Below are 24,809 nucleotides of genomic sequence, written 5' to 3'. Positions count from 1 at the left end.
TAAAAGATAACAGTAGAGTAAGCCGACCCTCCAGCGCTATTACAAAATAATGCACGGCACGCAGGCCGGGAGGTCGTTGCTACTCTAGCTGCACAGTCACCCGGTCAGCCTCTGCCTGGTTACCCTCCGGATGAGCTGGGTCGGTGGTAGGAACGGAGCCGGGAGCAACCTCATCCTCGACTGCCTCTTCGTTGCCAGCCGCCTCCTCCTGCATCCGCTTGAACTCCTTCTCAACCCATTGCTCATAGGGTTCAGGCCCTGGCTTGCCCTCCTCCTCAGCAAGAATGGCAAGGTCTGCTTACTTGTAGGCGAGCTCCCAGACGTTGTAGTCTGTACCCGGATGGATAATGGAGAACGCCCTCTTCATTCGGTTCTTGCAGTCCTGCTCATTCTCCTCAATGAGTCGACTCTGATCAGCTTCAAGAGTGGCCTGGAAGTTGCGCTGTGCATCAGCAGCCTCCTTGACCAGGCGGTCCTTCTCTAGTTGCAGCCGTTTGCTGTTCTTCTCTGCCTGCTCAAGCCGTTTGAGGGGCTCCTCATGCTTCTTGAGCTCATCTTCAGCATTGTCTAGGGCCGCCTGGAGGTTGTCTATTTTGGTCTTGGACTCCTTGAGGGCATTTTGGAGGGACTTGACCTGATCCGCCTGTTGCATGATTATAGATTTAGTTTCTAAGTCATGCACAATCATTGAATAGTGGGCAACGCTATGTGCGTCATCCGCAGAACGTTTGGCTCTTCTTACCTCCTCCTGCTTGCGGATGTAGGCCTTCTTAAGCCCCTCCATGCGGAGCAGTGCCTGCAATTACACAGCCGGCATTAGTAGAAAAACCGGATGAGCATACTACAAATTAAATGCCGGGTGGGTACTCATTGACTTACATCGGCCAGGTCGACCATCACACGGTTGGCATTGAAGGTATTGATTCCAGGAATCGCCTCCTTCTCGTCCCGGGGGACGGCTTTCAGCATGGCCCGGGCGTATTGAGTAGCGTCCGGCCAGCGTGGAGAATTATCTGCACCAGACACAGACGGTGAGAAAGCTGCGTATGCTCCGCCTACGGACAGCCGGCTGATCGAAGAATCTCCCGGCTGAGACGCGGAATATGACTTAACCCGCATGGGTTGGTCAAGCAGCGTGAGGTTGAAAGGGTTTGTACCTTTTTGGGAAGCCCTTTGGCCTCCGGCAGCAGATGGACCGGTTGCGGTCCTTATAGGAGTGACCTCTTTCGAGGCCGTTTCAGTGTTAGCCCCGCCTGGGGTCTTTATTGTTTTACCACCGGTAGTAGTCCGGGCGGTGGAAGCGGTTTTCTGCACCTTATGTGCAGGTTCCTCAACAGATGGTCGTTGCTGGATCTGTTTTTGCAAGGAGCGAGGGATAACACCCCCATCCTGAAACGGTCAGGTGAAGAAATAGCTAAAATAGCATCAAGGCAAACAAATAAAGAAGGTCAGGCGGGCTAACCTTTTTAGCCGCCTGAGCGACAAGCTTCTTCTCCAGATTCTCCTTGCAGATATCTGAAGCTTTCTTGGCGGTGGGCAGCATGTTTTTAGCTTCTTCTGCAAAACGCAAATACATCCGGTCAAGATCATGATAATTTTGCATTGCAATCAAAAGAAAAAGGTTAGCCGGCATAAAATTAACCGGCTAGGGTTCGTAACCTATGTCTTTCAAACATGCTGCTAAGTCCACAGGCGGACAACAAGCACTCGTCCCTAAAAAATTCGTGTTTGGGTACCCAATTCTTGGGTACCCTTATTATCTCTCCGGTTGAGAGAGAGCAAGAGGTCAGCTCAAAAAATCCGGAGTCCAAAATGGCCTCCCTATCATTATCAGGCACTGGGGGAAGCCGACACTTCTGCCCCAAAAGCTCTGGTTTCCGGTTGTAGGCCCGGTACTCCTTGTTCTCCTCCTCAGTCGGAGCTTTGACCAGGTAGAACCGGTTCTTCCAGTTCGACCATTTAGACGACTTATCCAGGGTCATCATATATTGAGGATGAGTCGTCAAGGTGTACCAGGCTCTCCAGCCGCCTGGGCTCCTGCTCAAATAACGCCTCCCACCCGGGGTTGAGATCCTGCATCTCGCAGGTGGCGATGTACCCTAGAATGTTCACCTAAGAATTAGGGGTGAGTTGCCAAACGCCTAGGCCATATCCCCTAAGTATGGCCTTTATCGTGTTGTGAAGGGGGAAGCGGACGCCGGCTAGGAAAGCCGCCTCATAGCACCCAAACCAGCTGTTAGCGTTGGGTTGGTCGTCTTCCCATACAACCGTCCCGAACTCCCCCGGCACGGTCAGCTTGTATCCTTCTCCAAGCAGTCGCTTGGTAATGAAGTCTAGTAGAGAAGACCGCATGAGGGCCCGGTCCTTGAGGGAGACGGCGATCATGAGAGGGTTATTTCTACTTTGCCACGAAGGCCTCTCCGCCTCCTCGCTATCTTCTGACATGGTCAAGTAGCTAGAGCTACTGCTTTCGATGCGACCGTCATCAGAGCCGGATGGGGAGTTGGGACCCTCATTGACGGTTCCTGGCTGCTCAGCCTCCTGAGCAGGAGAGGTCTCCTCGTTGTAGGAGCCTAAAATACTATCGCTTGGGGTGGCGAGAGTGTCGCCGGATGGTTCTCTAGCCGCCTCGTCTGGGGCTCGTCCCTCAGGCGGCATCTCATTTGAGTCTCCGCCTCTGTAATTGGGGTCCATAGTTGTTCCTCTAATTCTAGCCATCGTGTCCTGCACAGACACGGAGTCGGTCGATACAGGCGTTGAAAAGGGAAAATTCCAAAGATCAGAGGCGGCAGATCCAGTTCTAGACTTAGCCGTAATAATTGAACGGCTGAGTTCACAACTATGTTTCGGGTATGGGTATAAAGGGTCCATCTACCTATGGGACTGATAAATAAAAGTGCAAGCAAAAGACGCAAACGGAAATACATGGAAAAGCGAGAAGGAATAGAGACGGTACCTAGAGTAGAAGAATTTGCTGAAACCTCAAGAAATTTCTTGGGGATGCTTGCAAAGACACAAACGGTTTGAAGACCGGCTGGGTTCTCTTGGGTACCCTCACGAAAAACTTTTGCTTGCTTGGTACCTTACAGGCGGTCTAAAAACCGGCTGCCCTAAATTATCAAATCTCCGTCTGCTCTGAATTTCAAGTACCGGATGCTCTCAAAATTCAAGAAAATTCACGAAGTTTGTAAATGACCTCTCGTGGGAATCTCCCCCCTATTTATAGGGGTTGCCTCAGAAGGCAAAGGGTCGCAACCTTTCCCCTTCTGCTTTTCCCTCCTTCAGATAGAATCTGAAGAGGTTTCGTAAAAAATAATAATAATAATAATAATAATAATTGTGTGTTGCATATGCCAGCTCTCTTCTCAGGCGCCACGTGGCACCCTGCCACGTCAGCACCTGAGAGGGGCAAATGTTTGGGGTAAAAATACCCCAGCCACGTGGCCCAATGACTGAGCGACACGTGGCACCCATCCATTGGTCAGCAGGGCTCCAATCCCCTGCTGACACGTGTCCCAGGAACCCTAAATGGGGAACCAAGTCACCCCACTATAAATAGTGGGAGAATCCTCATTAATGGGGGCAATGCAATACATTCATAAAGACTTACACAAAAACCGAGCAATATTAATTGCGGAATTCTCCCATTACGCGAGAAGTAATTTCACTATTTTACGCACTATCTTCCTCCTTTACGTAACTAACTTGGTCGTCGGAGGCGGAGCTCCAACCAACCGGAGTCTTCGTGGTTTTGCAGGTACAGGCGGCGAAGGGAATTCTCGGAATTGTAACTCTCCCGCAGGACACATCAAAAAACCCCGAAACAAATACTATATAAGCAACAGAAGCTAGGCACATAAGCTAGCCACAAATCTTATCAAACAGAAATTTCTTTTTACATCTAACTCAACTACTTATGGGGTAAAAGCAATCATAACAATAACAAATCATACAATCAAACAATACTATATAAGCAATAGAAGCTAGCCACAACACAAACCTTGTCAAACAGAAATTTCTTGTTATATCTACCCTAAAGTTACAAACTGCAATTAGTACCTTTCTACCCCATAAGTCATAACTCATTACCATAAACTAAGAATAACATAAGTTACAGACATCCTGAATCATAGCTCATTACCATAAACAAACAATAACATAAATCATAGCTCATTACCATAAACTAACAAGCACGCATACATTCAATTCAATTAACAATAAGTCCAAGTGTCTGTTTACCGTGTACTAGCTTACCACATGAAACCCTAAAATAGAAATTGAATTACACAAACCCAAAAATCGCGCAACTATCTACACATTCCCTAATTCAATTACTTAATTAACATGAAACCTACAAACGTAGTTGAGTATTCAAGATAGGTACAATACCTGCATGGATGAGTGGATTTGGAAATTTGGGTGGCACTAGATGATCCTGACCGAGTACACATGTTATCATCTGAAGGATTCTTCTTGAGGAACGACGACATGACATTAGGATCTTATTATCATGCCTGTCCGAACCGCACTTTTACCATTTTTCTATTTCCTCGTAATAGAGAATTGGAAAATGAGGCTTTGGAGGAGAGTCGCTGGGAGGCTAAGTGTATGCAAGTACGAGAGGAAGAGGATGAAAAAGAGGAGGAAGAGGAGAAGAATAACAAGAATAAGGACAATAGGAATGGCTACTCAATCTTTAGGAAACAAGTACAACTCCCTTGTGCTGAGTTAGAAGACCTTGGCATTGATGGCAATCTCGAGTTGTATAGCGAGCGAGGGTGATCTCTTCCTGTCATCCATGTTGAGTTAGCCTACTCTGTTGCACCTCTGCATCTGTCCTACTTTAGGCTCCCAATGACCGGATTTTTGAAGGTTTTGCAATCTTTGCCAAGTCATACTAAGTTTGAATACCTTATTGTTCGTGTCAGTTGGGACATATTGTCGTATATGGCTCTATGAGAAATCAAGACATTCTACCCTGATCTTCCCTTCGTCGCTGTCACTGACTTGGACCCCCACCACCTCGACCTCTTAACATTCCTTGACACCCCTCCTGATGCTATATTCAGTTGCTATGGGTGGGATCTAGACATAGACACTCGTGATCCATATTTTTTGATTGATTATGTGGACATCAAGTGGCTCGGGCTGAGGCCTTCTCAATTCGATAGTCTTCGTACTGCTGATGCTTCCGATGACCATACCTGTCATGGATCTGCTTGACTTTGGCAAGGTTATTCGTATGCTCAGGGTGAATCCCCATCTGCGTAGGAAGGAAGACTGGTTAAAAGCATTGGACTAGCTTGAACAACATGCCAAGAATGTATTATTTCAGCCAATCAGCCCTATTGATCCTTGGAATAGTTCTCACTATTTCGAGGACGATTTTATCCCGAAGAAAGTATTCAGAAAGGATTGGGTTTAAAACCCACCTACTAGCCTACTAGGGCTAATGCTTCATTACAGACTCTTAAATGGACATGGTCCACACTAATTCATTGTGGATCACTAACATTAGAGACACTATGATTGTTTTTTTAGTACAAAAAAAAATAAAGTCACTATACTAAAGGTTATTACGTTAAAATAAAAGTCATTGTGATATTATAAAGGCTATAAGACGTTATTCAATATTTTTAATGAAATTTTTTATATACTAATCAATATAAATAATAAAGGTTACTATATTAAAATTAGAGTCATTATGTTTAACATAATGACTTATTTTATATTTACAATAATTTAAAATGCCACACAAGTTTTAATAAAGGTTACTATATTAAAAAATAAGGTTACCGATAGGTTGTCGTACACCTGTCAAAAATAAAATTATAACAAAACCAACTAATAATGTAGTAGGGTAACTAGGGTCGAATACACAGAGTGATGGCTATTCAATCTAACTTCTAAAGAATTGGAGAAACTAAAGTATGTCACGAGTTGGGATAAAAAGTAGTCTAAATTAAAATAGGAAAAAAAAAACAATTAATAAAAAGGCCTAGGGTTATGGTTCACCATGTTTATAATTCTAAATCTATCAATAATAAATAACAATTCAATCAATCAATAATCTAGAGCAATTGCTAAGCCTACGTTCGAGTCTTAACGCTCTCAATTCAACATATGTAGTTCGGTCGCTAACATACTTAGAATTGCTAATTGTAGGTAAGCTTCTAAAACTAAGATCTTTCGATACAAACTCTTATTAACAATAATTAATCAAACAATTGATCAAATTGCAAGATTAATAATAAAACACCATCAATTAGAGGAATTAATAATTAAAATATCAATAACATCAATAAAGATTCATCATATAAACATAAATTCCCAAACCCTAGAATTAAACTACTCAAACATGAAATTAATAATAAAAACTAAATCTAATAAAGAAAACATAATTAAAGAGAGAAGTAAAATATCTTAATGAATTAAAATAATAAACCCAAGAATCATCCATGGAAGAATCCATGGAGATGCCATGAGAAACTAGGGATCAAGAGAAAACTACCATGAACGTAAAAACGACATAAGGGAAAAATAATAATCCCTTGAAGTATTTATATTATCCTAAAACTAATCGAAAAAAAATAAAGAATTAAATATTGAAATTATAAATTACATAAGTTGCAACACTATTGGATGATAAAAGGTGACGTAGCACGAATAAGATTGACGGAATCGAGGGACGAGTGAAAATGTGCAGCTCTTGGTCGTGGTCTGGTCGTGCACTCACCATATCTTGCGGCTGCAGGTTTGGCCGCGGGCTGGCAGTAGCTACGGAGCTTCGATTAGGCGCAGGGTATGGTCACAGGCTACATAGCTCAGATTAAAACGGCCATATCTTCTGTTCTAGAAAGCTTCGGGGCGTGTGACATATCACTGGAAAACTCTTCAAGTCTAGTTTCCAACGCAATTTGAATCGCTTCAATCTCAATTTAGGATCAAAAGAGTGGACAAAGGTCAGTTTTGCCTCTTTGTAAATCATCGTTTTTCTTCGTTTCCAACTCAAATTTAATTCCGAAAAACGTATAACAATCCTTGTGGATGCTATTTTCATTTCTCATGCATAAAATCCTCAGAGTCAACGTCCATGAACATGGGTTCTTCGATTAATAAACTCAATTCATCAACTTCCATCTAATTATCATCCGAATCAAATCCAAACACTTCGAAAGCGTCTAAATGACTATGAAATCACCTGGAACATTAAGAAAAACACAAACGGAGCGTAATAGAGCACAAAACGGATACTTATGCATTTGCGTCCTAAAAAGCGACAAAAGACCTAAAAAGCAACTATAAAAGTAGCATAAACATGCCTATAAATCCTATATACATGTGATTCATCAAATTCCCCCAAGCTAAACCGTTTCTTGTCCCCAAGCGACACTAGACTCAAAACGAAGAAACATAACAAATAGGACTTCCAGGGAACTAGAATAAGACCGACTCGACTCTCGAGCAAACAATCAAACCAAAGTTATTAAGACTAAAATCTAGCTCAGATACAAGTAGAATCACTTAACATCATGATCCACAATTGAAACCAAACTTAGCCACAAACGATTTCCCAATCAAGCTAGTCGTCGCCGTACACCTTGTAGAATATAAATATTTGATGCAATAAAGGGTAACTTGACAATAGCAAGAAATAACGTTCACTCAATTACAAAACACACATGCCGATCAAAAGGACTTTACAAGCTTGTAACGTGGCTAAGGTAAAGGGTAGGATAATATTTAGGAAAATGTGAGAGAGAAGCCAACTTGGGGAGCAAAAACATGAACGTGTCCAAATAATGATCTAAACTTCATTCTTTGATTGACACCACTAACTTTCTCCAAAACATAATATTGAACCAAGATTGAAATCAACTATAATTTGTCATGAATAATTTCTTTTCTTTCTTTTTTTTCCTTTTTCTTTGCCTTTTTCTTTCAATTCTTTGGCTTTTTCAATGAAGTACATATAAATAAACTTTATCTTTTTCTCTTTTTTTTCCCTCTTCTTCTTCAAGTAACACTTCTCAACTATGGGAAACTTTATTCGTTCCTTATTCCACCATGTTTTGCATAAAGTGAAGCTTGACAATAACAAACAACGACACCACATCAATAAGCTCCCCAAGCTAGCTAGACTTAGGGTGGTAACCAAAGGGGGATAAAGAGGCTTGTAATGTAGCTAAATATCAACGAATGGGCAAGGCAACAACATGGGTGAGAAAAAAGGGAACAAATGTATCTAAATATCATCTGAAGGTTACCTTAAGCACATGGCCTTTATCATGTGTGGCAGGTGTGAATCATAATCAAATTACTAATAAATAAATCTCCAGCCAAAGTCATCAAAATAACAAATTGCATCAATTACACAAACACAAAGTAAGGTGACCTAACAAGAGAATTGGCTAGCTATACTTGATATGGGATAACCAATCTTACACAAACCATTCAATTGATTCACACAATGTCAAGCAGTTAGCAATGTATAGCACAAACCGAATGAATTTTAGAATTATAACTAAGATCAAAAGAAGCTCAAGAGAGTTAAACCAAATCCGCACACAGTTCAAAGTCAAAATTATGAAAGATAGGCGCAAGTATGCAACATCGTAAACAACTAAAAATAAACTAAGAAAGCAATACATTTTTTTTCGTTGTACGTAAACTCCCACCCCTAATAAGCGGTACAAATCGTACAACACTTACAAAGTAATTAAAACTAAGCTAAAACAACTAACATGCACAAAGTGATGATGACAATCATCCTACCCCAAGCTAAACATCACATTGTCCTCAATGTGAACAAAGAGGAAACTAAAGCATAAATAAGGGAAAGACACAACTCACAAAGGGGTGGGTAAGTTAAGGAAGCATCAAAATGTATTGACACCTCCACCACAATTGATGGTTGTAATTAGGAAGCCAACGTAGCCAAGGAACCTAGCTATATTTGTACCTAGCAAAAACATTCATCACTAGAACACACATTAGCTTTGCTAGTTAAATACCAAAAAAAAGAGATAAAAAAACGAAAAGAAACTCGGGTTGCCTCCTAATAAGCGCTAGTTTTTAAGGTCCCGCACGACCCTACTTAAATTGTCAATCGGAAGAATCCAATGCCTTGAGTAACTTATCATACGCTCCTGCAAACATATCATTGAGCACCACATATGGCTTGATTGCAAACACAGAAATCTTCACAAACAGGGGATTGAAAGAATAAAAAGAGAAATGAGAAGAAAAATAAGAGGAAGAAAAATCAAAATAAAAAGAAAAGGGGAAGAATTTACAACTTCTCTCTACTTATTATTTGGGCAATATAAACCTTTTAGAATGAACATCAAGATTCACTTTGCACTGTCATGCAATGGAGTAACTCTGAGAAAGTTAGAAGAACATAGCATAGAGGATGAATTCTCAAGATCAAGACTCTCTACATATGAGATATAAGAAGAAGGTAAGCTTAACTCAAATTCCATGATTTTATCATTAATCTCACCTTCTTTTAAAAGCTTGTCAACACAAGAGTGTTTAGCTTGAAGTTCTATAACTAATGGTTCCTCAACCACTAATTTATCAAATAATGGCTCATCATCCTCAAAAATATCACACATATCCACCTTGTTCTCATCCTCAACCTATTAATTCATAAACGCTCTCTTGAAAATTTTCATTCTTAATCCACCCTTCATCATCATCATGAATGTATAGTAAGGCACTAGATTTTACAATAGAATGCACTTCATACTTGGGAGAGGGATTCCAAACATGCATGAAAGAATTATTGTAAGAACAAGAAGAGTCATCATGATCATATGAGTTGCAATGAGAACAATAGCAAGGGGATAGAGTATTGGTCAAAAAAGTGAAGGAAGAGAAATTTTCTAGAGTTGGTTTAGCATACGATGTCATTTCCCACTCATATGTATCTCTAGCTAACCACTCAATAAAATCCCAGCCAAAAGATTCTCCACTACATATAGACTCAACAATAAACCTAGTTTCTTCATTTAGACCATCATAAATCACTAAGCACATATCTCATTCTTCAATTCCAAGATTAGGACCAACAAAGTCACCAAGCCTATAATAATATCTCCAAAACACCTCATTCTCAAATTGTGTTAAATAAAAAATAGCCATTAAACTAAATCCACAAAAGAATAAGAAAACCTGCAAACATAAGAATTAGTAGAGAGAAAAAAGAAAAGAAAATTATATATATATATATATATATATATATATATATATATATATAGAGCACAAAACGGATAACTTATGCATTTGCGTCCTAAAAAGTGACCAAAAGACCTAAAAAGCAACTATAAAAGTATCATAAACGTGCCTATAAATCCTATATACATGTGATTAATCAATTACTATGTTAAAATTAGGGTCACTATATTCCATATAACGTCAGTTGCATGTATATAAACCTCGGATTCACAATAATATTATTGTGGACCAGGTCCACGCAAGATTTTTTTATGCTTTATATTTTAGTGTTTTATGTTTGATGTTAAGTTGTTCGAGCTTCGGGATTCCAACTTTTGTGTTCTAGTTATGTTTATGGTTTGTATTTTGTATTTTGTACTCCCTCCGTCCCTTATCTACATGTCTGTATTCTATTACGGGGAAAGCAAAATTACATGCCTGTTTCAATTTAAAGAATATACTTTTTGACAATATTCTCTCTTTTTGATGAGTTGTTATCATTTTTCTATTATTTTTTTTTGTACTTTTGACATTATTTTTCAATACCTTCTCTCTCCAGTTTTTCAATAATTACCTGCTACTTTTTCTTTTTCTCGCTCTCTCTTTAACCCCACATGCATATATGTACTTCTCAATCATGGGTTTTAAGAAATCTCTAAGTTTCTTAATTACCGTGAAAAATAGGAAAAAAGCTTGTAGATAAGGGACGGAGGGAGTAATGGTTTATCCTCCAGCAATATGAAAGGACATCATGTTTTTTGTTAATTCTATTGGTCCTGTTAGCTTCTTCTTGTTGCAGTAAGTAGTAACCTCTAATTATAAGTCTTTTATAGACATAATCTTTGGTCTGAGGATTTACTCTTGCTCATTAATTTATATTGCCAATTACCACAATTTTAATTAGCTGTCCTTTTATATTTTGCATGCATAATATGGGAGTGAGGAAAATAAGGTTCATTACATAAATTAGATACAGTAGTACGGAGTATTTAATAAGTTAAGATAAGTTTAAATAAATTGAATGTTTTTTGATAAGGAATGAAAAATGAAGGGCTAGTAGACGCCGCATTAGGGCTACGTCTTCAATTCTTGAAAGAACAATTAACTAGTTCCCTCGCCTCTGAACTCATTTTTGATTTAGTAGACCAATCTGGGCATGGAAAACTTATGCTTCATATTGAGTATCCCTTAAAATCTAATTGAAAGAAAGGTATAAACGAGGTTTATAAGTTTTTCCTAAAACTCATTGATGACTTTCTATTGGTTATATATTAAAAAGGCCATAGCATGCAGCAATATAAATTCAATTTGGCTGCAAATTTGAATTTTTTTTTAACTGTCAAACAAAGCAAGTGAGTGGGGAAAATTCGACAAAATTGAGTGGGAGGTTGGTGCACACTCAAGTCTCATTCTAGTGTCTAATAATTACTTGTAAAGATAATACAAGTACAATTTTGAGGTTCTAATATGCTTATGATCAATTTACAATTACTAATTAGGAGTAAGAGAAACTATATTTACCAATAACCATGGGCTGCAATTTGTCTATAAGTCTTTTTGATGGGCTGTATTGAGTTTGGGTGGGTGAGTGGGTGGTTGGGTAATGTGTTTGACTTCAAGCTAACCCAATGCTCCTTTTCTCAAATTGGTATGCTACTTTCCGTTTACCCCACTTACTTCCTCGGTTATTTTTTAAAATCACCATCCGATTGTAAAATTTTGAAATGAGAATAATGTGACTATTCATAATAAAATTTTCACGAAACTTTTACAAATATATCAATTCATATTCATAGAGTGTATAAATTAACATGGGCTTTAACCATAAATTTAAATTTTTGGTTATGTTGGTTTTTAACATGGTATCAGAATTAGGGTTGTTCATTGGTCCAAGATCGGACCTGATCAGATCGATCCGGATCGGACTGAAAACTGAAAATTAGAATTTTAAGAACCGAACATCGGACCGATTAAGCTGGGATCGATCCCGTACCGGACCGAAAGAATTGGTCCAAAGCCCAAACCAGACCGCTTTGGACCGATTTAAGAATTTTGTAAAAAAATCCTAAATTTTTAATAATTTTATGGAAAAGTTAAAAAAAGTTAAGGAAAAGCTATATTTTAACGTCTTTTTTGTATGTTTAGTACAAAAAACCTCACAAAATTAAAGTTTTCTAAGCTTATTAAGGATAATCTTAACCATTATTTAAGGTTTCACGCATAATTTGAAGCAAGAAAATTGGTTCGGTCCAAGACCGTCTTTTATAGGGTTTTGGACCAGACCGAACCGAAGACCGAAAAAATAAATTTCTAGACCCGAAGACCTGACCGATTAATTCGGTCTGGTCCAGTTTGGGGTCGGTCCGGTCCATTTTGTAGGTCCGGACCAATTTATGAACACCCCTAATCAGGACCGCTAACGTGACACAAAGGTTATGGGGTTCTCATTCACCTCTTATTTCAAAGTTGAATATTCAGCACTAGGTATGGTGGGGCCCACGATGCATTATATCCACACTTCAAGCCCAATAGGCCCTCACGTGAGGGGTGTGATATAAAGTATAGAAACCAACTCTTACTTTAACCATATCAGAGTTATGCTAAATTGTTCTGTCTCGAAATTGAATCATTTTTATTTAATTGGGTTGATCGGGTCAGTTTTTGACACCTTTACCTACCTTTAATTGAAAGTACAAATGTGACATGGGTTAGTGTCAATTATTCAAAGCCGTTCAATTAAGGGTTCGTTCACTCCACATTAAAGCTAAAAAAACAATGCATCCAATATGAGTTTAGATTAGTATCAAGATTTTTGACCTATAAGTCCACTATTGAACTAGCAATGTACCTTTGACATAATGACATGCATCCTACAGTCAACGCATATGCTACTTTTGTACATTCCATCATTTCGTAGATCCTTCCTCAACTCCACCTGGTATTTGAAAAAAACACAGTACAATAGCATGCAGCTGTTTTTCAGGAAGTAATCTTTCCTATATAAATCTAACATTATATGTTTGAATTCTGTTATTCACTAAAACCCCTTAATAAACCTTTTCTTACCTTCTTTACCCATTTTATTTATAGGTACAAATACAATACTGAATCACAAGCTAAGTAACTTTTTCATCTTACATTATTTTTCTCACACAGAAAAAGATCAGATGATATCCTGGAAAGATTTATACAATGTACTATCAAATGTAGTACCTCTTTATGTAGTAATGATTTCAGCTTATGGATCAGTAAAATGGTGGAAAATATTTTCACCAAATGAAATCTCGGGAATCAACAGATTTGTAGCATTATTTGCAGTCCCACTTCTTTCTATCAAATTTATCTCAAACAACAATCCTTATGCAATGAACTTCCGCTTCATCGCAGCAGACACATTGCAAAAACTTATAGTCATAGTAATCTTGTTTTTATGGTGTAAGCTGAGTTCAAGAGGGTCTCTTGAATGGTGTATCACTCTCTTTTCACTTTCGTGCCTTCCCAACACGCTTGTCGTGGGCATTCCTTTGTTAGGAGGAATGTATGGCCAAGACCTTTCACAATCTTTAATGGTGCAACTTTCTGTTATACAGTTTAATGTATGGTTTCCTATTATGTTGTTCTTGTTTGAATATAGAAGAGCAACAGTTTTCATCGTTCCTGATGAGCAAGGGACTGAAATGAATACTAAAAGTAGCTCATCATCGCTTGAATGTTCTAATAAAATTTGTGATGTGAGTTTGGAGTTTGATGAGGAAAGAGATTTAGATGTTGGTGTTCTTCCTTCTAGGTCATCAACCAAGACTAATGATCATGATAATGAAGAGAATTCTTGGCCTACAGGTTTGCTTTCAACTTCTTTTTTATTTTTTTTTATAAAATTTGTCAGAAATGACATTTTTTTTTTCACTTCTTTGTGAGAAAGGACCTTTTAAGTGGTTTTGGTTGTGATTCGGCATGATCACCATGTGAAAGGCACAGATGTTACAAAAAGACACCTATCTCACAAAAAAAAGGAACATAAATGTCCTTTCTGACAAATTTTCCTTTTGAAAAAACAATTTTCCAGTCATATTTACTCAGACAATCTGATAGGAGACTTGACACTGACAGAGCCAAGCTCGACATCGAAGGTCGAAGTCCACGTGGAAACTATTGTTGAATGTAAACCCAAACTGACAAACACACTCCCTGTCCCTGCAGCTGGAAGTGTAATGACAACCAGGCAGATTTTGATCATGGTCTGTAAGAAACTTATGAGGAATCCTAACTTCTACTCTAGTGTTCTTGCCTTAACTTGGTCCTTGATCTCTTTTAGGTAATTGACATTGAACACATAATACTGTGTAGTAATCTCTCATTCTCTCTAACCTTTATTTTGGTGCATAATTATAAGATATTATACTTACATCTTATTAGTATATATTGTGAACTGTGTTATGTGTAGTGATCTCCTTAAAATCTTATTTGATTATTAATTCGGTTTTTACTAAACATTGAAGGTGGCATGTTGAAATTCCTGCAATGGTGGCCAATTCAATTAAAATTTTCTCTGATACAGGACTTGGGATGTCAATGTTTAGTCTTGGTAAGAATTTTAATTTGTTTTATCTAGTTTGAGTTATATTGTATTTTGTATATGCATTAATCTCATTGTCATTGAGTATAAGTCTTAGCTTATTAGAAATAGCTGCAATAGTTCGGTACGATAGAAAGGAGCTTATTATTCTAAGGAATGAAAGTATATGTATGCATGGTTATAGTAGAGAACTAGAGAGCTTTGCAAGCTAAGTACAGTATTACTCATGTTTTATAGTGAAAAAAGGTATGTTATAAGACAGAATGTGTCATTCTCACGCTAAAGCTACTTTCCTTCGATTTTTTAGCGGTTAAATCGACGGATGAGATCTTGGCCTAGTGATAGAGACTGAGGGCTTGTGTAGGACAGAAAGTGTCATACTCCATAGTACGCAAGTTTGAATCCTCTTCCCCTCATTTGTTATTTGCAATGTCCTTGTGGCTCATTCGCACTAAAAAATAAAAATAAAAAATAAAAAAAAATAAAAAAAAAATTAAATAAATAAATTAATAGTTAACGGCGGTTTATTTATCTAATGTAATTAACATGTCTTATTGGGTTATTAACTTATTGCTACTTGATTGATGTCAAAATTGATAGGCTTATTCATGGCTTCACAACCTAAAATAATTTCTGGTGGGAGTGCATTAGCTGCCTTAGCTGCAGCCATGAGGTTCATTGTGGGACCCACTATCACGGCGGCTACTTCTTCTGCTATTGGATTAAGAGGGACCCTTCTACAAATTATCATTATGCAGGTATAAAATAAATTAGTAATAATAAAAACAATATTGTCATCATATTAACAATAAAAAAACATTAAAAAAAAAATTAAATAAACTCCACAAATATAATTATCACAATATTAACTAATGTTTTGTAAATCTTATAAATTTTTTCTTTTAGGCAGCTCTACCACAGGCAATTGTCTCATTTGTCTTTGCTCAAGAATACAATGTTCATCCTGGTGTTCTTAGCACAGCGTATGTTCCTACTAAACTCAAAGTCTTGCTCAAACTAATACATTTGTTAACTTATGTAATGTATGTACATACTAATTACTCATTATTAAACATGCTTTTAATTTTATTTGGATGCAGGGTTAGCTTTGGAATGTTAATATCCTTACCGATTACACTGGTTTATTACATCTTATTGGGGATTTGTATCAAGTGAAGGGACTATTTGCAGCGCAAGAATTAAAAACGAAGCTATTAGACCATTAGAACACTTAGATTATGTACAACGATTGAACTGAGTACACGTTAACCTTTTAACCATCTCTAATAATATGGCATAGCATATTTCAATGTAACAATATTTCAGGACATGTAAATATTAGGTACTCCCTTCAATTCGCTCCCATCAGATCGAAAATCCAACAACAGCTTGGTTTCATGTGGAGATGGTTATGCTGATTGGAAGAGAGGTATGATTCTCGCGGTGTAGATGGAACTCTTCCTAAGCCAGATCCTTTAGATCTTGTGTTTAAGGCATGGGAGAGGTGTAGTTATAATAAGATCATCAGCAATATTTTTAGATCATTAGACAATACCATTGCCAAAAGTGTTCTCTATATTCAACTACTCGAGACAATATACTGAGCCTTCTATAACGAAATTTAAAACAAGCAATGGAGAAAACATTGTATCTAATTCAGTTTTGAAGCAAAATTTCCAATCAGAAATGGGATAGCAGTCACCTAAGTTCTTTACTAGCTGCTGATTCTATCAATTAAATGTCAAGCCAAAAATGCACTTATGTTCAATGGCCTTAAAAGTTGGATTATGTCCTCTGGCCTCGGGTGTCCTAGAGCTTCAACACAAGACAACACCAATGCTTAAATGCAGATGCGTGCTCAATATAAACCAGGATCCGAACTAAAGGTCTTACATGACAAATCGGAAACATATTGATATGTCACCAGCTTGGCACCACCTTTGACTTAGTAAGAAAAGAAAAGGCAGAACAATAAAATCTGTTTTTGAAGGTGCAACAACAAAATCTGTTTATTTATTAACATGTTCGAAAAACACTACAACCCAATGTTTGCTTACATGACTTAACCTTGAAAGATGGGGGGAAAATTATATATTTGTGAAATGTTTCAGTGATATTTGCTATATAGTGTTAATTAATTTCATATTTTCATCACTATCTAACAGCTTCTCTGCAAAGCATCATAACGTTAACCAAATCCTGCATCACGAATACCCTGCAACAATTACCATGGTTTTTTATTCACTGATTATCGTTCAAGATTATAGTTTCCAAAAATGAAAAAGAATAGAAGTAATCTAAAGGCATATATCCTATAAATAGGGCAGTTTCTACTTCAGAGTCCTTGATAGGTTCATTGTCTGATACCTTAATGTTGGATCACAGGATGAGCCTGTACTGTGAGAGTTTATTACAGATGTATTGTAGATACTAAAAGTTCGAGTTAATTTTCAATTAGAATTTTAAAACCTGCTTGTAAATTATATTTTCATGTCTATGTAAAAGATCTTGTTTTGCATGTTATCTGGTATGATAGAGGAGTACGCCGAAGAAAAAAAAAAGAAATGAAATATGTTAACCAATGAATTGACACATGGAACCTAACATATGGCATGATCAAGCTTGGAAATTACTGGTAATGGAAATCTCCAACAAGACATTTATTCAACAATAGGTTTGCTCAGACATGAGTCACATGACCCCAAACATAGTCTACATCAAACATCCAAAGACGACAAATTTTTAAATCCGACTAATATAATTACGAGTAGCAGCAGTTGCAAGTTTGTAACAGGTAGCTGCTATATATAGTGCAGACTAAGCAATTGAAGAAAGGAGAGAGAAGAGAAAGAAGGCTGCCAAGGGCTTCCAAACCGAATCTCTACCAAGGGCGATTAACAACATAGTCAAAAACACTGGGATCCAAAGAAGAAGCTGTCATCAAAGCCACGACGACTGAAATCAGATGCACAAGTCTTGCAATTTAAAGGAACTGAGACGCTCTTTCAAATCTCTGGAAAACAAAACCAGTACAGCTTAGGAAACTTGTTCCTGAGATCAAAAATAGATCGAGACATGGAGGAAAAAGAATGACTTGCAACAACAAAGAGAGAACCACAAACCTGCATCGAGGCACATGACATTCAGAATCATTACAAAATTGAGCATGAAGTCGTAACAGATACCACATCTTCCTGCAATGAACACAACCCCCTTCTGCACGAGTTCTGCACTGCATCCCATGGCGTATCATACCCTTAGTCTTCAAGCAATTGGGATACTCGCACTGACGATCTAGTGAATGACATTTTGTTGCATGCACCAGCAGATCAAGCAACTCATTAAGCTGCAACTTAGAAAAAATATCATATTAGTACAACGCTGAACATGGTGACTAGAAACTATACTATGATACGGAATAAGAGAAAATCATCTAGGAAGTCAAAAACTTAAGTAAAATCCAAAGTCCAAAGATTGATGAATAAAGGGTACTATGTAGCAGGCTCACCAAAAGAACAGAGAAGTATATAAAACAATACTTAAATGAGCAACTTTCTTCTTCGAAAGTTTAATGATTGATTAGACTTTATAGAGGATATTGTGTAGTTGCTACACCAAAAGAACAGCAATGTCTCAAAAACTTTAACACGTTATTTTCCTTCCCTTCTCTTTTGTTATGACTAGCATACTAGTTTTAAACATAATTACCGGAGTAACTTTCATCTTTCGATACTAGTTCCTCTTTAACAGTACTTCTATTCACTTATTTTGCAGGGTCTATGACACCGAGCCTTTCTTTTTATTTATTTTTTCTCAAATTTAGGGGCATACAGCATACATCTTAAATAAATAACAACTGCTAATCTAGCTTCAACAGAATTCTCTTCGTAAAGTAGTTGTCGAGGTAGAAGAAAGAAACGAGTGGATTTTCCACAAGGACAGAAGAAGTAGGGAGTGGATGTTGGAAGTATCCCTTGCCTCCACAAGTGTGACTCTATACATAAACATCGGCGCTTCAAAGACATCCTAATATGTGTAAGATAAAACCAATCCTACATTAAGAAGATTTGACTTGTAATGCCTAAAATACCTTAGTGACATGAAAGTTGTAGGGAGGGCTATAGCTTGGGAAGAAAATCAAATTGAAAGATATGTAAGAAAAATTATATTCATCTAAAATTTAACAAGTGTGCGTGAAATGTTGATACCTGTAGAACACGTTGTCTAGCTTCCTGATTCTGAGCATCAGAATGAGCCATGGAAGGCTGATTGGTCAACTTATGAGGATGATTGATACTTTCATCCTTTTGGAAACAAGGATTACATACATCAAAATCTTGACATGTTACACAACGCCAAACTTGATTAATAGCAATATCCAAATGACATATGTTGCATGTTGTCACAGCTGCTGGGGCAGAATCTTCACTCTCAACAATCACATCTTTGTCGTTGGTGTCGTTTGGCACATAATTGACCTCAACCTATACCATTAAGAAATACGAACACTTATCAAGAGAACATGAGCAAAATTCGTAACTTTATTGTAATTAGTCCTTCTGAAAGACCTCAACCACACGGCAGAAGCTCAATAACTTACTGGATAAAGTGCATGTTTGTCTTTCTGGTTAGTAGGATGTCTTTCTCCCTTGTCTTGTTTTTGTTCGACTTCATAGCACCTGAAATAAACCAGTTGAAACTTTACCATACTGATACTAATCAAGTCAAATATAGTCTAACTCGAAGAGCAATCATTAATACTTGAATAGAGATTAAGATAGCACAGCCAAATGAAACACTTATACATGTCATAGGTTCAATCCTTGCATACAAAAGTCATTATATGAGGAACTAGTGCGTTTGAAGGACAACTTTTGATGGTTGAATTCGTTCAAAATATTTGACATATAATTAGAGTCTATAAAACTATGAGAACTAATTTTTAGTACAAATTTTGCAATAGGAAGCTCCACTTCAAGACATCTACAATTTCAATATTAGCAACAATGTCCAACCAAAATAACAGAAAATGTTGTGCAAAGTACCATGATCTAAAAATTGCACAAACAGGATCTTACTTGCCACAGAGCTGAAAATTCGCGCACTGCTTGCAAACCCAGCCATGTCCAGAAAGCATAAGCACACCACAGTGAGTACATAAAAGAATATCTTTCGTCATTGGGTAAATCGTTTTGCCACGCTGCAAAGCTAGTTTTATGCATAACAATTAAATCAAGAGAACCACAATATCAGGAGTAGATATATAGCAACATTATAATATAGGCTAATTGATTGCTATCAAAATCATTCACTACAAACTCTAATACACCATATTTTATTTTATGGCATGTAAATTTGATCATTTGAAATACTTGACTTTATTAAACAAAAAACCAAAAAACCGAAAACTACAACAATATCAACTGGACCTTACAAACAAAAAGAAAAAAAAAACAATTAATCACATTAGGGTAACCCATTTGATCATTGTCGTCACCTCCAAAACTCAATTAAATGCCTTAAATATGAAGTGATCACTCCATCAACTAATAGTGTGGATGGCAACATGATACCCTTTACTACATTTCACCTCGAGTACTCATGTCGGATCCTCTATACTTGGATCTTGGACCAAAATTGAACTATGGAAATCTCAAATATTTCAAAAAAAATCGCTAAATTTAACAATTGCAGTAACCAGTAATATAACAATTGAAAACTTAGGCGGAAAATTAAAAATGAAGATTGCTATAATTATCAAAAGAAATAACTTTTCCTACTATGTATGTTTGGTTTAATGCTAATTGCTAAATTGAATAAATTCTTTGAAATAGTTCTTTAAATATTAGAGAAATGAAAGCAATAACAAACATGGGAAATCATCAATTTGCACCAAACAATAAACAAAGAGAAGTTAGAAAGTAAGAGCTGATAAAAGGAAAATTCTTACAGATAAATTGGAGAGAGAGAAAAACAGAGCAAGAAGAAAGAAGATGGTGCAGAACAGAACAAGAAGAAGGCAGAAAAGGCGCGAATTTGATTGTTAATAGCTGAAATTTTTGTTTGTTTCTTGTGTTTGAATTTGTGTTTAGTAGGCTAATTAAAGAAGTTGTAGTAACATAATTATACCAAGCTGAAGTTCTTTTGGGCATTTTAATCAGAATTATGAGCAAGTTTTAATCTCTAACCAACTAATAATAATAATTTAAGTGTTAATTGAAAATGGGAGTTCAAAGGAAAATTTAATTTTTAAATGACAAGGTGGTAAGATGTTGGACTTCATCACTCATTCCAAAAAATAACGAGCTTTTCTCAGGCCCGTATGGTGTATGGACTCTTAATTCTTGTACAAATTTGGACTAAGTTTTTCTTTACACCGATATATATAGATTATACTAGTATTTACAAAATCAATACTCTAGCTAACATAGAATATATGATTTTGATAATTTTTACTACTAAAAAAAGTAGATTTTGTGGAAAAATTAATAAATTGTAGAAGCTAGGATTAGATCAAAACGTAGGCTCTGATACCATGCTAAATTTTGTGAAACTCCTCAAATTCAAGTCTTAAATGTGTTAGGAAACCTAAAAAGATAATTATACAAAATATATCACATATATCCTAAATACGACATAATATCTTTACATATATTCTATCACTTATAGTATTTTCTAACATTAATTTAACTTAAGATCATTCTACAGAAAAGTCATTTAAATTAGCATAAACTATACATTTTTTTTACAAAGACAATACTTTAGCTAACATAGACGACATATATTGTGTAAGGGTAAGCATTATCCAAAAAATAACCTAGCTTCATTCTCAACTTTGGCAAAAACTAAAGCTAGATTGTAAAGGATGTTTTGTGCACCCCTGCACCCTTTCTTTTATTTTTCATTGCATTTTATTCTTTTTTTTTGTCTGACTGTATGTGTTTTATGCTGACATCAAGCCAATGATTTGATTTCTAAGAATTTGGTAGCACTAGTGTGCCATCATATAAATATGTAAATACTACCTAAAAACATTTCATGATAAAAAATATATTTTGGCTGCGCCGCAAATATCTCTCAAAATATTCAAACTATATTTCAAGTTGTTTCATTGTTTTTCGAGCTATTATATTGTTCTTTATGGTATCAGAGTTATAGGGCTAAGAAATTTATATGAGAAACGCATAAAACATACAAATCAAACTCAAAAGAACAAATTTTTGGTTACAGATCGAATATTGATATATGAATTTGCCTAAAGATGGAGTTCTATCTATTGATGATACCCAAAATCCTCTATACCTTCACCCTTAAGACGGTCCACTATTTGTAAACTTTGTTGAGAAGCCGACTACTAGCACAACAGACTATCGAACATGGAAAAGATCTATGGAGATAACTTTGGGGTTGAAGTGTAAATTTGGTTTTGTTCACTATACTGATCTAGAGAGATGAGGAGAATCTGGAAAACCAGGATCAGTCTTAGTAATGTTTGTGAAGAGTGCTAAGGAAATTTGAAAACTTGAACACATTGGCTAATAGAATAAGGAATACAATTAAGTTGAATTAAGGATCTGTATGAGCCAAAGTAGAGGGATATTATTATAAGTAAGTATTATGTACACTATTATCTAGGATAAAATTGACAATTTAAACCACCTTCCACCTATCACTGCCATAACACCATATGTATAGATTAGTGCCTTTGTTGAAACTATGAACTAACAGAGCAAAGATTGTTCCAGTTTCTGAATGGCATGAATTAATCCTATATATGGAACCATGATAAGTCAACTGCTTATAAGAACTAGACTGCCCCTCAATTGAGGTTACTTGTGGTGTTTTCCATAAATAAGAAGCTTAAAGGAAAGCGTTGAACCATACTAAGATAAAATGGATGTGGAATCATTAGCAACATATGGCAAAGTTGGGATTATTCATTTTAAATTTTCCTTGTTATTAGAATGAGATTTTCAAACTATGGCAAGTCCTTGTGCTTTCAACTTAAAACATTTTCAGCCTCTTCCCCTTTGATATTTGCAGTTAATCCCATTTATACATAATTGTTTTAAGCTATAGCGGTAATAAATTTTTTTTTGTAATACTTTTTTTTTTCAGTTCTGTTCTTTTTCAGCTAGCTAGCTTTTGGGTATTTCATACAAGTAGTTTTTTATATGTATTGTTGCATTTGGATGTTGGGCGGCCATTTAATGTTTGTTTTTGGTCTATTTTATGTAATTTGATTGTTCACCTTTTTTTTTTCTTTTGAGTGGTACATTGTTAGCCTTGTGGTACCAATGATTAGTTTGTTGAGTATTGACACCTGAGTTTTATATGTTAAGGACTAAAAACTTATAAACTTTAGGTATTTGTAATGACTAAAATGCTTTTTTAGGGACTCACCTTTTATACTTTTCATTATGTATTTGGGAAATCACCTTTCAATTTTCATCATTATAGTCACCGGAACAAAAATCCGGCCACTTAAGTATAAAACTCCCTAAATGTGTTGTAATTACAAATGTCACCACAAGAACTAGCTTCCAACATCCACCATAATGAACAACAATGCAATTAAGGTTTTGGTTTTATATCAAGAACTACTTATTATTTACAAAAGATAAATAAATTATATTGTTATAAATCAAAACTTATAAATAATCAACATTATTGAAATTTGGAAAAAATTTAGATGAAATAATTAAGCTCCATTCAGAATTAAATTATTTCTTCAAGTATTATACAAAAAATAAAAATAAATAAAAAATCTTATTTGAAAAAAATGTCTACTCCAACAATTAATCAATTGGAATTGGAATAATCATGAATTACTAGCCCAACAATTTTTAGTGTACAAATTGCGTGATTAATTCCTAAGCTTAAAAATTCAACCTCTCCTTACTTCGTATGTTTTTTTTTAATGTTCTTTGTCTAATAATACCATGTTCTAGAAAACTACAAAACCCTAGCCCACAAAAATTAAGGGGCGGGTAAGCGTATTAAGTATTTTTCAATCATTTATCACACATGATCGCTTATATATTAGACAATTTTGCAAAAAAAAAAATAATAAAAAAAAATAAATCAAAAAATCTTAACAAAACCCTAAATCCTCATCAATTACATACATAACAAGAGATAAGAAAAATACCCATTTAATTCCAAAAATTAATTTCACTTAAATGCAATACCTGATTATTGTAAAGATCAATAGATGCTCTTTGAAGAGTTTGTAAAAAGCTTTTCGTCTACCAATGGTGGCGTCGTCGTTTGAGAAAGCACTGAATGCTTGACTTATGTTTAATTTGGATTATTGTAATTAATTGTGCTTTAATTTATATTATTTGGAAGAGTATGTACAGTATGTAGTTTTATTAGTAAAAAGATTTTTTGTCAGAAACTACCTAATAAATTTCATATTTTGTGAGAAACTACCTAATAATAAAATGTTATAAGACACTACCTAATAAAAGGTAAAATGTTGTAAAATACTACCTCTAGCCGAATTTCCATCATTGACCTCATTTCTAGCGTTGAATCATTCCACACATTCCTAAAACCACCACACACTTTCATCCCCAAAACCAACATAACCCGCTTGAAATTGCCTCCACCACGCCGAAACCACCATCCAACCCCAAAATCACCACCTCTTACCCCAACAACTGCCATCTCGTAGCCCGAAACTAATTCCACCAACTCGAAATATCCCCCAACCACCCCGAAAATAGCCTTACCACCTTGAAAACTAACCCGGCCTCACGATGGTTTCAGCGGTGTTTTGAGGTGAGTCAACGCCAAAAAATTAGGTGATCAACGACTGAAATCTAGCCACATTTAGTATTTTACAATATTTTATGTTTAAAGAAGTTTCTTCTGACATTTTTTTTATTAGGTAGTTTCTCACAAAATCTGGGTTTTATTAGGTAGTTTTTGAGGAAAAAAATCCTTTTTTTAACTAACTAATGTTACTGAAGAAAATTGTATAAAAATTAAAAATAAAATAATTATT

General features: G+C 36.2%; 3 protein-coding genes across 4 annotated transcripts; 1 reads left to right on the top strand and 2 right to left on the bottom strand.

The window, feature by feature from the left end:
- Positions 1–298: 298 nt before the first annotated feature.
- Positions 299–2,718, bottom strand: LOC110696424. The gene is made up of 5 exons (XM_021873711.1): positions 2,403–2,718; positions 1,463–1,557; positions 1,315–1,389; positions 743–796; positions 299–643 (listed from the first exon to the last, which is right to left on the bottom strand). Exons 1-5 carry the CDS (start codon positions 2,716–2,718, stop codon positions 299–301), a joined length of 885 nt encoding a protein of 294 aa, XP_021729403.1.
- Positions 2,719–13,283: 10,565 nt separating this feature from the next.
- Positions 13,284–16,338, top strand: LOC110696423 (auxin efflux carrier component 1-like). Its single transcript, XM_021873710.1, has 6 exons — positions 13,284–14,134; positions 14,288–14,536; positions 14,721–14,806; positions 15,383–15,555; positions 15,704–15,780; positions 15,898–16,338. Exons 1-6 carry the CDS (start codon positions 13,389–13,391, stop codon positions 15,971–15,973), a joined length of 1,407 nt encoding a protein of 468 aa, XP_021729402.1. The 5' UTR covers positions 13,284–13,388; the 3' UTR covers positions 15,974–16,338.
- Positions 16,339–17,398: 1,060 nt separating this feature from the next.
- Positions 17,399–24,090, bottom strand: LOC110696483 (histone acetyltransferase HAC1-like). 2 transcript variants are annotated; one of them, XM_021873777.1, is made up of 6 exons: positions 23,989–24,090; positions 19,876–20,005; positions 19,398–19,476; positions 19,006–19,281; positions 17,920–18,143; positions 17,399–17,810 (listed from the first exon to the last, which is right to left on the bottom strand). In XM_021873777.1, the coding sequence occupies exons 2-6, from the start codon at positions 19,974–19,976 to the stop codon at positions 17,759–17,761; spliced, it is 732 nt and encodes a 243-aa protein (XP_021729469.1). In that variant the 5' UTR covers positions 19,977–20,005; positions 23,989–24,090; the 3' UTR covers positions 17,399–17,758. The 2 variants fall into 2 exon arrangements, with proteins under 2 accessions (XP_021729469.1, XP_021729470.1); XM_021873778.1 differs by lacking the exon at positions 23,989–24,090 and having other exon boundaries at positions 19,876–20,387.
- Between the last annotated feature and the right edge of the window lie 719 nt (positions 24,091–24,809).

Source organism: Chenopodium quinoa, unplaced genomic scaffold, assembly GCF_001683475.1.
Source record: "Chenopodium quinoa cultivar QQ74 unplaced genomic scaffold, ASM168347v1, whole genome shotgun sequence".
Taxonomy (NCBI): domain Eukaryota; kingdom Viridiplantae; phylum Streptophyta; class Magnoliopsida; order Caryophyllales; family Amaranthaceae; genus Chenopodium; species Chenopodium quinoa.
Note: the sequence above shows the minus strand (reverse complement) of the source record. Positions and strands in the feature narration are given on the sequence as shown.